Source organism: Myxocyprinus asiaticus, chromosome 50 (assembly GCF_019703515.2).
Source record: "Myxocyprinus asiaticus isolate MX2 ecotype Aquarium Trade chromosome 50, UBuf_Myxa_2, whole genome shotgun sequence".
NCBI classification, from domain to species: domain Eukaryota; kingdom Metazoa; phylum Chordata; class Actinopteri; order Cypriniformes; family Catostomidae; genus Myxocyprinus; species Myxocyprinus asiaticus.
The window spans coordinates 20,599,574-20,612,323 of NC_059393.1; the positions used below are offsets into that span (position 1 = coordinate 20,599,574).

The 12,750-nt window shown below is 34.5% G+C and overlaps 1 protein-coding gene across 2 annotated transcripts in view; it reads right to left on the reverse strand.

The window, feature by feature from the left end:
- Positions 1–230: 230 nt before the first annotated feature.
- The window catches only part of LOC127438771 (alpha-1,6-mannosylglycoprotein 6-beta-N-acetylglucosaminyltransferase A-like), an 81,401-nt gene continuing 68,881 nt past the window's right edge, over positions 231–12,750 (reverse strand). For both annotated transcript variants that reach the window (XM_051694616.1, XM_051694617.1), the window contains exons 12-17: positions 9,200–9,349; positions 5,975–6,121; positions 5,776–5,892; positions 5,303–5,377; positions 5,010–5,167; positions 231–3,309 (exon numbers count right to left, since the gene is read on the reverse strand). In XM_051694616.1, coding sequence (XP_051550576.1) covers positions 3,111–3,309; positions 5,010–5,167; positions 5,303–5,377; positions 5,776–5,892; positions 5,975–6,121; positions 9,200–9,349 — 846 coding nt within the window. In that variant the 3' untranslated portion in view covers positions 231–3,110. The remainder of the gene's footprint in view (positions 3,310–5,009; positions 5,168–5,302; positions 5,378–5,775; positions 5,893–5,974; positions 6,122–9,199; positions 9,350–12,750) is intronic.

Genomic DNA, 12,750 nt, shown 5'->3' on the forward strand with positions numbered 1-12,750 from the left:
AAACCACATATAGAAGTGTGCTTAGGACTTAAAAGGGAGGCTCCCAGAAAGAATGGGATTTGGGCCATTATTTGGTTAAAGACTGAATTCACAGAATTGCTCAAAGAACAAATGGTGACAGAGGCGATGTCAATCCACGTTGAACCGCCGTGGAATCCGAATGTCATGTGATACATGAATGTATATAAAACTGTGACTGTGGCGTACACATGTATATTTACACAGAAATGTCTATCACAGAAAAAGTTTATTTGAAAAATAAAGATATATCCTACTGATTCCTCAAAATCAATGGAAAAAAACAACAAAAAACAAACTGTGTCTGTTTCCTATTTTCTTCAAGGAATCCTTTCTTTGTGGATGTTTTAAAATCATTTGATGTAACCTACAAAAAGATCCCCCCCCCAAAATAAAACAAAAACGAAATCAAAATTAAAACAAAAACAACTAAAAAAAACGAAGAAAAAAAATCAAGGGAAAAACAAAACAACAAAGCAAATCAATAAAAAATAAAAAATAAAAAAACAGAACAAAGTAAAAACAAGAATCACCCACACACAAAATCTAATCAAATAAAAAAGACAAAGCAAAAAATTTTATAAAATAATAATAAAAAAATACCCATCAGTTCGAACAGTTTACAATATAAAAATGAAGAACAAAACAAAATGACAATGTAATTATGTTCAACTCACAATTTGGGTTTCATTCCAATTTTTCCGACAACAAATCAGTAGTTACTAGGTATGAATTACTGGCCACAATTTTTATTAAACTAATCTTAAATCTTAATTAAAACTTTTGAAACATGTATTAATAAAAAAAACCATAGTGATGGATAACTAAGCTTGCAATGCACAAACAATTTCAAAACAATGTTCAAAACAATACAGTTTAAAACTGTAAACCAAATTTAACGACAGTGAACTAGACACATCTGTTTGATTGCGATTTTGCATCAACAACCACCGAACATTTGGCAAAAACTATTTTACGCTAAATGCCGACAACTTTATCTCTATTTTAAACTATTAAACTACCGTTTCAGCTTTAAGCTAGCTAGCATTACAGCTTCAACGTATTCGGTTTCGTAACAGCAAAATCTACGTCAATTCTAATAACCATCTGAAGGCACGTCATGAAACAAGACTTAAAACAATAGCTTGGCTGTAGACCATCATTTTACGCAGAAACGTACAGATCTTGACAGAGCCGAAACCCAAACTTAAAACTATCGTATAAGTTAAGAGTGCAAAACTAGAACAAATCCATCTATATTTACAAATGTGCAAATGTTTACAGAAATCATACACTGGATAAAAACATCAAATGAGGTTCTTGCTGGCTTTTGAAAATTGAAAATGAAATCATGTTCGCAATGTTTGTCCAGAGTATTGACGACAAAAGAAACTGATATGTTTATATAACGTTAAATGTCACTTTGACTAACAGTTAACTTTTATAGACAAGTTTGTTATGTTTTATAGTTATATTTTTAAAAACAGATCTAAATTACTTCAAATAAAAACCGAATTTGCTCTTTTGCGAAAAGTTTCAAATAACAGAAACTGGATTTCTTTGCCTTTTGTACAGGTAGTACTCTGGATAAACATATGCGCTTAAACGCATTTAAATTAGTCCGATACATAATATTTCCCTCTATAAATCTCTGTACTCTTCTATAAATAAAGTCAAATAAAAATCAACAGGCGGAAATAAAGATTTGGATACAAAATAAATAAAAAAAACAAACAAACGTAAAAATGTTTTACAGTGTCGTAATAACTGCCGTCAAATCTATAAATTCGCTATAGTGCATTTTCATTCCAAAACTCAAATAACTCTTATAATAATAATTTTGACGTCTTTTTTATATTAGGTAGGCAAATTCAAGAATACAGGCCCTCTGACATCATAAAAAAAGAGAACTAGAACCTAAAGGCCGATCTGTGTTTTTAACACAAAAATAATACTTTTAAAATCCATCTTTTAACCTAATTTTGTACACATCTGTTTTTATACATATTTTACAGAAAAATCTCTGATAGTTTGGGTATCAAGTTGACGAAAACTATCCCCAACTAAGAACGTCCGAAAAGCATTAAATAGCGTAAATTTAGGTACATTTATCTCAATGAAAAAAGTGGCCCAATTTCATTAATGAACTCTACTAGTTTTCTTTATGGTTAGTCTGGTAAATAGGTTTGTGTTTTAGACTATACTGGCTGGTTTGTGGCAGGCAGTTCACTGAAAATGACCAGTTTTAAACATGTGCTGTGTTTAAATGTAATTATTGGCAGAACTTCAGTACAAACACACACACGAAAGCCTGTCGTGTGTGTGTGTGTCTCAATCAACGTTGCTTCAACGGAAATAAACTACCATGCAGAATAAACCAGACTTCAACATTTGTTATTTACATATAAACGCATCGTTTCACAGAGCGAGTATGCGGAAATTACGTTACAGTGATAAACCAGGGAAGATTGTTCATAGTCTGTTTCCCCACGACTCGAAAATTGCAAATACACTCACACACACACTTGGCCTTCAAAACGGTGAAGTTCGGCCAAAGATGCTTTCTTGGTCCGATGTAGAAAGCAAAAGAAAACACAGGGTAACATGTTTCACTACAGTATTGCTCCAGGCCTGCAGGGGGCAGTGTAGAGTTCTGGTTCCCCGCTCGCCGCTTCAAGTATCCCAGGCTGAAACTAGTCCGCGCAAAATTAATCCAGCAAAAATACGTCACACTTTATTTTACAGTGTCGGAGTTACACATTTGACATGTTATTAACAATAATCACTGAAGTAATAACAAATTACAATGTGTAATTACAAGCAGCTGCACAAAATAGTTCCCCAGTAAGTACTTCGTAGTTCGTTGATATTACTCCATACTTACTTATGTAAATGAACACTATCAAATAAAGCATTTCCAACTTTTTTCCTCTTCTGTCGTTTGATTACGGTAAGATGGATCATCTTATCCGAGAGCTGCCACGCCGGCGCTTCAGTTCAAAACGTCTCAAGTCGTCCAGAACGGCGAGTATCCGAATTGTACACCGTCCGGGGGTTTCCAGAGTGTGTGTGTGTGTGCGCACTTTTGTGTGTTATAAGCAGTCTTTGCACAGCGCCACCTGGCCTTTCATGTAGTCTCTGCAGGGGCAGATGCGCGTGAGGGTGTGGTGCGCCCCGGCGCAGCTGAACAGCAGCAAATCGGACTGGAATACACAGTGCTGCTCTGATTCGCTGAAAGCAGGGACGATGATATCGCCGGCAGACTCCACCGTCTTACACTCAATGCCATACCTGCCGCAAAAACGTTGGAGAGAGATAAATAAATAGAAACAACAAAGCTTGCACATTTCTTGCTACATAGAGATCAATAACAAAAAAAGTGGCAAAATGTACCTCGTATAACCATGTATTTTGGACGTGGCCACATGGTAATAGCATTTTATTTTTTCAAGGGTGCGGCGTGAATGATTTTGGTGATCATTCAGTCCCATGGCATTTACTGGATTTTTGGACATCTACCAATGCAACACCATGACGCTCTTGGAAATACCATGAAATACCATGTTATTTCCATCTTATATTATGACTGTACCACGGAAGGTATTAAAAGTAACATTTGTTCTGTACCTTAATCAATTATAATACAAAGATTATAAAATGTATTGATTAAAAAATGATTAAATTAAAATATTATTAATTAATCATATCATTAACATTATAATATACTATATATATATATAATACATAATATTATACAGGAAAACTATATATTTTATAATAATATCTTTATAAAAATTTAAATAGGAGAATTATAAGTATATTTTAAATGGCAAAATTATTTCTTATTAATTATATCATTAAAATAAGAGAAAAAGAATACATTTAAGTATACACCATGTAAGTACCATGATATTATCATCTTATATCATTATTGTACTATGGAAGGTAATAAAAATTAAAACAATTTGTTCTGTACCAAAAAACAATTATAAGCAAAACATTTTTTAATACAGATAAAAACAATAGTATAACATGAAAATAATATTAATTAATTATATAATAAACACTATATAATATTATTAAATATTATAGTCATTATATATATATATATATATATATATATATATATATATATATATATATATATATATATATATATATATATTAAAAACACATCTTTTCCATGAGCACTTAACCATGCACTCATAAAAAGCAATATATATATTGGTTGCACTCTAATCTGTCTTAGTGAAACTTTGTAATGCAGCACTTTTCGTACCACTGTCTCCTTAAGATCAATCACTTATGATGTATTATTCCTCTTTTGTAAGTCACTTTGGATAAAAGCGTCTGCCAAATGAATAAATGCAAATATAATATACAATGTAAATATTATTTATGTAATTAATATTAATTTAAATAAGAGAAATAAGACTAAAATAATTATATAATTGAAATAAGAGAATTATAATGATATATTTTAATAATAATATATTATTATTTATTATATTAATTATAATTAATTAATAAGAGAAAGAAAATTCCATAAAATACCATGACATTCTATGAAATATATTGAAGTATACATCAAAGTACCATGATATTACCATAAAGTAACATTAATATTATTATTAACAATATACTATACAATATATAGCATTTTATATAAAATATATTATATACTATATAATCTAATTACAATTAATATTACTATAAAATTAATATTAAATATAATTAATAATATTGAATTAATAAGTGAGAAAATTATAATGAAAAATAATTATAATTATCAAATTGAACAAAGTGTGATACAAAGGTAAATTCTACCACATCTCTGCAGTAGGATGTGCGTATTTTAAATTCTGATTTAAAATGCAACACAGCCCTCTGCTGGCTGGAAGGAGAACTGATTTGGATACTTCATATGTGTTTGTCCATGCATATACTCTGTGTGTGTGTGTGTGTGTGTGTGTGTGTGTGTATGTGTTTACCTGGCCAGATCTTTGTCTTTATTGAGGTGTTGGAAGAATGAGGGTTCACAGATCAGCTGCTCCTCCTGACACACCTGTTTGCAGGATTTACCAGCTGGAGCGAATTTCACCTGCATGGTGCTCAGAGGAGGCCACATCACCTGACCATGACAGAAATCCTACAGAGACACAGAGAGATAGATGGCATGTATGCGTTTACAGTTCAAACGTGCATTTAGTCTTTCATAGCAAATATTGACGGTCGCATCTTAAACAGACAAAGCAAATTTCCACTATATAACAGTAAAGTGTACCTGGTTCTCTATGAAAGCATTGACGCGCTGCAACATCCCCTCACAGGTGAACTCGTACGGCAGATATGGCTCAATCTGAAACAAACAGAAAACATCAACATACATTTATATACATCTAAAAAAACTCTTTTGGGGAAATGGTTCATAAATAATGTTTCTGTATTCTTTATTATAGATTTATTTTACCCCTAAATACAGTTTTCAGTTGGGGGAAGAGTTAAGGTATGTCTGTAAAATACTAATATTAATTATATAAATGTTATTATATTTATAAAAGTTATAGTAAAAAAAGCTATTATTATCATCAGGGGACATATGTACTAAAAAACTGCCTAGAAGTTCGCTAAACATGTCAAAACATAATTTAAGGGCCACCCCGATCACAATGAGAAGATTATTCATATTTTATTTCTCTTAAAAAGGCAGAACGTTTTCTTTCAGTGTGCATGTATATGAGTGTGTGTAGTATTTACCTTCTGACTGAGGATTCCTTTAATAGCATTCTCCACCTCGGCGGGATCATCTATATTGACGGTCCAGACGTGCGGTCGCCCGATGTAGACCTCAGCGTATGGGTGCTGGGAGGTCAGCTGGGGTCAAATGTCAAACATACATCAGATCCAATTCATTTCAAACCCTTAAAACATAAAAACTGAAAGACGACGACGGTACCTCTCTGAGCGTAGGTTTCCCCTTGAAGAAATCTGTGTTTTTGCTGCTTTTAGCGGGTTCGAATCTCGGGTTCAAGAAAGCGCAGCCATTGGCTATAGCCTCCAGAGGGGCGGGTCCTTCATAGGGGAAGGACAGTCCGACAAATAGCTAGAAAACAAACAGAGACTTGCGATCAAACACGGACTTGTTGTAAACGCTGATGGTCATATCACAACCAGAACATGTCCAAATACTTCATTTTAAACAATACCTCTTTGTTGTACCATTTAAAACCGAACACACTTCTTTTGGGGCCACTTTGTGTATATGAGGGCCACAAATGTCACCCGTCACCTGCTGTTCCTCTAAACACTCAAACCATCTCTTTCTCGCTTTACTTTAGATCTTTCTTTCTAGATAACGTTACCAGTCTAGGTCACAGTCGACTCTCTCTCTCTTTTTTTTTTTTTAATCCCCTTTTCTCCCAATTTGGAATACCCAATTCCCACTACTTAGTAGGTCCTCGTGGTGGCGCGGTTACTCACCTCAATCTGAGTGGCGGAGGACAAGTCTCAGTTGGCGCTTCCGAGATGTCAATCCGCGCATCTTATCACGTGGCTCATTGTGCATGACACCGTGGAGACTCACAGCATGTGGAGGCTCATGCTACTCTCCATGATACACGCACAACTTACCACGCGCCCCATTGGGAGCGAGAACCACTAATCGTGACCACGAGGAGGTTACCCCATGTGACTCTACCCTCCCTAGCAACCGGGCCAATTTGGTTGCTTAGGAGACCTGGCTGGAGTCACTCAGCACACCCTGGATTCAAACTCTCGACTCCAGGGGTGGTAGTGAGCGTCAATACTCGCTGAGCTACCCGGGCCCCCCCACAGTCGACTCCTTGATGCACAATACCCATTTCAGCTGTCGTATAATAGTGTTGTAAACAGCTAGATGACTAAAACAAATGTTTCAAAAGGCGTGAGCCATGCGGCTAGCATAAGCATTGAGACTTCAACAATAATGTGTTTGTTAAAATGTCATGCTTGGGGCTGTTGGATTTACTGAGCGCACAAAGACTGTTCTGTGCTACGCCGGACAGATGACCACACGCTTACGGCTCACAGAGAGGCATTTCATATAGGGAACACGCTCACGCACAGAGTTAAAGAGTCAAATTAACCTGTAACATTCCCTTCCTAAACTGATTTATTGAACTAACACTGAATACCGTTAATTCATTTATAAATAGTTTTCGTAGTGTATTGAGAGAGAGTTTGTTTTTGCATTATGACGACTAACTGAGGGCAATTACTTGATTAAGACACAATTTCACGTATATTGAGTTAAGTAATTTAAAGAGAACAGAAGGCTTCTGTGACTGCAGTTCTACCGTTCACCAACAGGGAGCAGCAGAGATGTCCTAAAAACAACTAAGAGACTGATTGAAAGCAAGAGAGAAAGACTGAGACGGAAATGAGACTTGAGATAGGCAAATATTTGCAAATCTGACGGGTTGCCAGACGACTTTTGCTTATGGCAAAGCATTCCGGGTTCAATGCAAGTTAAGTTCAATCAGCAGTATTTGACACATCATGTTGATTACACTGAAAACAATTTGGAGTGGGGTTCACTTAAACTAAACAAAAAAAACTTCAGACCAATTAACTGACCAGATTTTCAAGTAAATGCTACACAAACTTTGTGGCTTTATTTAGAAATCCTCAAGTTAAGTTTACTTTGCAATTATCAGTTTCAAGTAAATTTTACTCAGTTTTTGTTTGTACACTTTACTCAAGCAATGTAAAAAGGAATTAAAACTTGCTTTTAAAATGTACTAGCATTTCAATGCTTTTCTAACATACCTAGTCATGCACCACATGACATACGGAAGGGATGCTTAATGCACATGCAGTCTATATTCAACAGTATCACTTTGCATTACTGGCGATAGAAACAAGATTCAAAGCTGCACACGCATCCCTGAACAGCTGGTGCACAAAACACGATGACGGTAACAATCAACAGGTTTTTTTTATTTTATTATGAACAGGTCAATTTGAGTAGAAAATGAACTCCTGAATTCCCAAAACAAGAAATGACCAAATGTAACATCATCAACAATAAAAACGGTGTACTGTAAATCATCTTGTAAACAGTTAGCCATGCAAGCTCATTAATTATTCAAGCATGCTGGAAACACCTGCTTCAAAAAGTTAAGTAAAATGTACTTATTTTATTATATTTACCTGTAAAATGTACTCAAATTTGCGAATGTGACAGGTTTTCTACTTTAGGATTGATACATGATGACGCTTTGTCGAGATAACAAACAATCATAAATATTTTTTACTTAAGCTACGGTACTCATTTTACAAGTTTGAATTGAGCACCAATGTCGAATTTACTTAATATTTTCAATTTCATGCCTAAACCAACTTATTCAATGTAGAAAGAACTTAATCTTTTCTGTTATATTTACTTCACCACAAAATCCTTTTTTTTCAGTGTACCACAAGAAGTAATTTCGCCTCGTCCCGCCTTTTCTTTAAAAAAAATAAATAAAAGGAAAATATCTGGATTACAATGGAAGTGAATGGGTCCAAACCATAAACGATAAAACACTCCGTTTCAAAAGTAAAGCCACATGATGGAAATATGTGTTAACATGATTTTAGTGTAATAAAATCTGTAACCTTTTCTGGGTAAAGTTGTATACAATTTTAACTTCGTTTCCATGATGACGTAACGGTATAAGCCCTAAAACCCTAAAATGACAATTTTAACAACTTTACAGCTCAACTAACGCACTAGTTTTAACAGGAGAATTAATGTAAGTCCTTTAATAAAATTATAAGCTTCATATTTCTGCATTTAAACCCTCCAAAAATTGGCCCCATTCACTTCCGTTGTAAGAGCCTCACATTTCTGAGGCATTGTGCAATGTGAATTAGCCTTCATTGGGTGGTACCTTTAAGAAACAATGCAAATGACACGAGTGGTATCGCGATAATTTAGCTCGTATAGAATCAGAAGGTGCGATTAAGGTATCATGACAACACTAGTAGGAGGTCTACACGGCTAGTTTTACAAAAATGTGTTAATTCTAACTTTATAGTGTTCTACTAATGTTTCACACTTTTATGGATGTACAGATCACTAAACATCAATATAACATTTACTTTCCCAAGACTTTAATAACGCTGTATGATCGTGGCTGTAACATATTGTGGTACACACCTTGGTCTCGCGCAGGAGGAAGTGGAGGTCACGGCCGCTCAGGATGCCGTGATTCTTGACGTAACCCGGCAGGTGGACGGTGCTGGTACCGTGAACTGTGCCGTGCACTTCCATGTATGAGTGAATGATGTCCAGGTATTTCTTTTTATCCTGTGACACATGAAACAAAAAAGAAAAGAGGAAAACCAATTCAGGTGAGCAACGTGCAACTTCTACGTAAATAACAGCTTCACAACTAACCCAAACAATGGCTTCAAGTTTACAAAATTAATCTGTGCTCCAAAAAGTTTTACCAAGCACAAAACTATTTTAAAAATTTAAACCGACCTATTCTTAAATATCTTTTGTAATAAGATCTTATTGCGTGTGATTCATCAGTGCATGTTTTTATATATATATATATATATATATATATATATATATATATATATATATATATATATATATATATATATATATATATGTATGTGTGTGTGTGTGTGTGTGTGTGTGTGTAAAAACTCTTCATGTCTGAACTGATTTTTCTTTTCTGCTGATGTAATCAAGACCATGTGGGCGGGGAAAATATTATTAGCCAATATCATTGTATCAATATCATAGCACACTTTTCAAAGTCCAATCAAATTTTGATGGATAAAATCAAGTCCCGCCCTACATTATAAAACAACACAGGAAGCTTAAAACACACAGACAATACAAAAAAAAAATAAAAAATATTTCAGCAGAATTATTTTAGCTTTGAGTTTGAACTTGTGTCAGTGCAGAGGGCCAAAGACAGACAGGAAGAGTCAAACTGCACCTGTTCCTCAGGGAAAACCACAAGATGCACAAATGCACAAAGCGTACAGACATGCACACTTCCTGTCAGAGGTCAGGTAAAAACAGGAACACTGTGTGTGTGTGTGTGTGCGTGTGAGTAGGTGTGAATGTGAGTCAACCAAAAAATAAAAAATAAATAAAATAAAAAATAAATAAAATACATATATATATATATATATTACAAATAAATCATAATATTGAAAAATATATACAAAAACTAAAAATCAATTAACACAAATTAGTAAATAAATTATGTATTTGAAACATAATAAATTAAATATAATAAAAATATATCATTATATTAATAATAAATGATTTTATAATAAAAATAAAAACATTTTAACAATAAAAAAAATATATATTTTTACTTTTTTTTAAAAAACTATTACAGAGTGAAAATAATTATTTTCCAAAACAAAACCCTTTATTTTTACCATGTTAACTGAATTCATATCTGTGACCTGTTAATGTTTTTTTCTCCCAGATATATAGCTATTAGACCGTTTTTATTAATTGTTATTATTTATTAATTCATTGTTGATTTATCAATTAGTCTCTTGCTTTGTGGACACAAACATGTGATGATAAGATTATGGGGGAATACTGTGTGTGTGTGTGATTGTGGGTTTAATTAGCTATACTTTATAGAGAAAAAATTGACAAACCCTCCCTTTAAACTAAATGAATCCTTAAGGTAAAAAAATAAATAAATAAAATAAAAATAAAAAAAAGTAAATGAAGTTTTTTATTTTTTTTATTTATTTTAATGCAGAAGGTTTATTTAGGCATTAGGGCTTTAGATTGGTCTATAGTAATTATAATTATCTTATTTTAAAAACAATAGAAGTGTATGGCATGCCCTCATTAAGAGGGATACAATGGATAAACGTGTGTGCATGTGATTCTCATTGGAAAAAGGTTGGTAAGACAGATTCACACAGCACAATGCGATAAAATCCCTGAGAAACAGACTCCAGGAACGAATTAGTTTGTGTGTGCGAGCTCAAATGTGTGTGTGAGAGAGAAAGAAAATAAAAATCCATTATATGTATACTTGCAGCACGATTAATGCAATCGATGTGTGTATGTGTGCATGTGACTGTGAAAGAAAGAACAGAGACTTTATTTGCATTACAAAAGCCTATACACATATCCTCTGATCTTTAGAGGACACACACACACACACACACACACACTTCCCTAATTCCGGGTCTATGCTCAAGTTTGTTTCCATGGAAACCAGTTCTTGAGAGGCTGTAGAAAAGCATCTCTCTCTCACTCTGGTTGCAGGGAGGCATCAGTAAAATTGCATGAGGTTAAATGTGACTCCATTGTTACTGTACATCCAATTACTTTTTAATGCTTCTGTCCTTCACAGCCACTCTGACTTAGTAACCATGAAGCCGTATATGTAAATGCACCAATTATCTTAATAGTCTTAATTCAGTTTTCATGACCATTTTCCACCCTCTGTCTGACCCATAGAATAAAACATGCTGTTTTTGCTACTGTACCTTTAAGACTTCTACACTTAAATTACCTCTGTTATGAGTGGATAATCTCTACATGTGTAAAAGGAGTTTATTTGTTGGTACTGTACCTTTATGCAGATCCCATTAGAGGACAGAGAGGGAATTTATTGACTGATATCATTTTGCGAGCCCTCGTAATAAGTTTTGCATCCCTCACAAAAGTTTGTTTCCTTGCAATAGTCTGCGCTCCTTCACAATAGTTTAAGTTCCTTGGCAATAAGCTTTAAGTTTTCCCTTGTAATAAACCTTGTGATCCCTCGCAATAAGCCTTGAGCATCCTCGAATAAGTTTTGCATTCCCTCGCAATCGTTTATGTTCCCTTGCAATGAAGTTCCATTACAAAAGATTGCACTTCTTTGCAATGAGTTTTGCGTTCCCTCACAAAAGTTTGTGTTCCCTCACAATAGTTTACGTTCCCTCGCAATATGCAAGCAATAGTTAGTTCCCTCGCAATTCATTTTGCATTCCCCCACAAAAGTTTGCATTCCTTCGCAATATGCATTCCACGTGCAATAGTTAGTTCCCTCGCAATTCATTTTGCGCTCCCTTGCAATGAGTTTTACGTTCCCTCACAAAAGTTTGCATTCCTTTGCAATAGTTTACATTCCCTCGCAATATGCAATATGCATTCCACGTGCAATAGTTAGTTCCCTCGCAATTCGTTTTGCGTTCCCTTGCAATAAGTTTTGCGTTCCCTCACAAAAGTTTGCATTCCTTCGCAATATGCAATATGCATTCCACGTGCAATAGTTAGTTCCCTCGCAATTCATTTTGCGCTCCCTTGCAATGAGTTTTACGTTCCCTCACAAAAGTTTGCATTCCTTTGCAATAGTTTACATTCCCTCGCAATATGCAATATGCATTCCACGTGCAATAGTTAGTTCCCTCGCAATTCATTTTGCGCTCCCTTGCAATGAGTTTTGCGTTCCCTCACAAAAGTTTGCATTCCTTCGCAATATGCAATATGCATTCCACGTGCAATAGTTAGTTCCCTCGCAATTCCCTTACAATGAGTTTTGCATTCCCTCACAAAAGATTTGCAATAGTTTCTTTGCAATAGTTTGCGTTACCTCACAGTAGTTTAAGTTCCCTCGCAATAAAGTTCCTTGCAATACGTTTTTTGTTCCCTTGCAATAAAATTTGTGTTCCCTCGCAATGAGTTTTGAATTCCCGCACAAGAGTTTGTGTTCCTTTGCAATA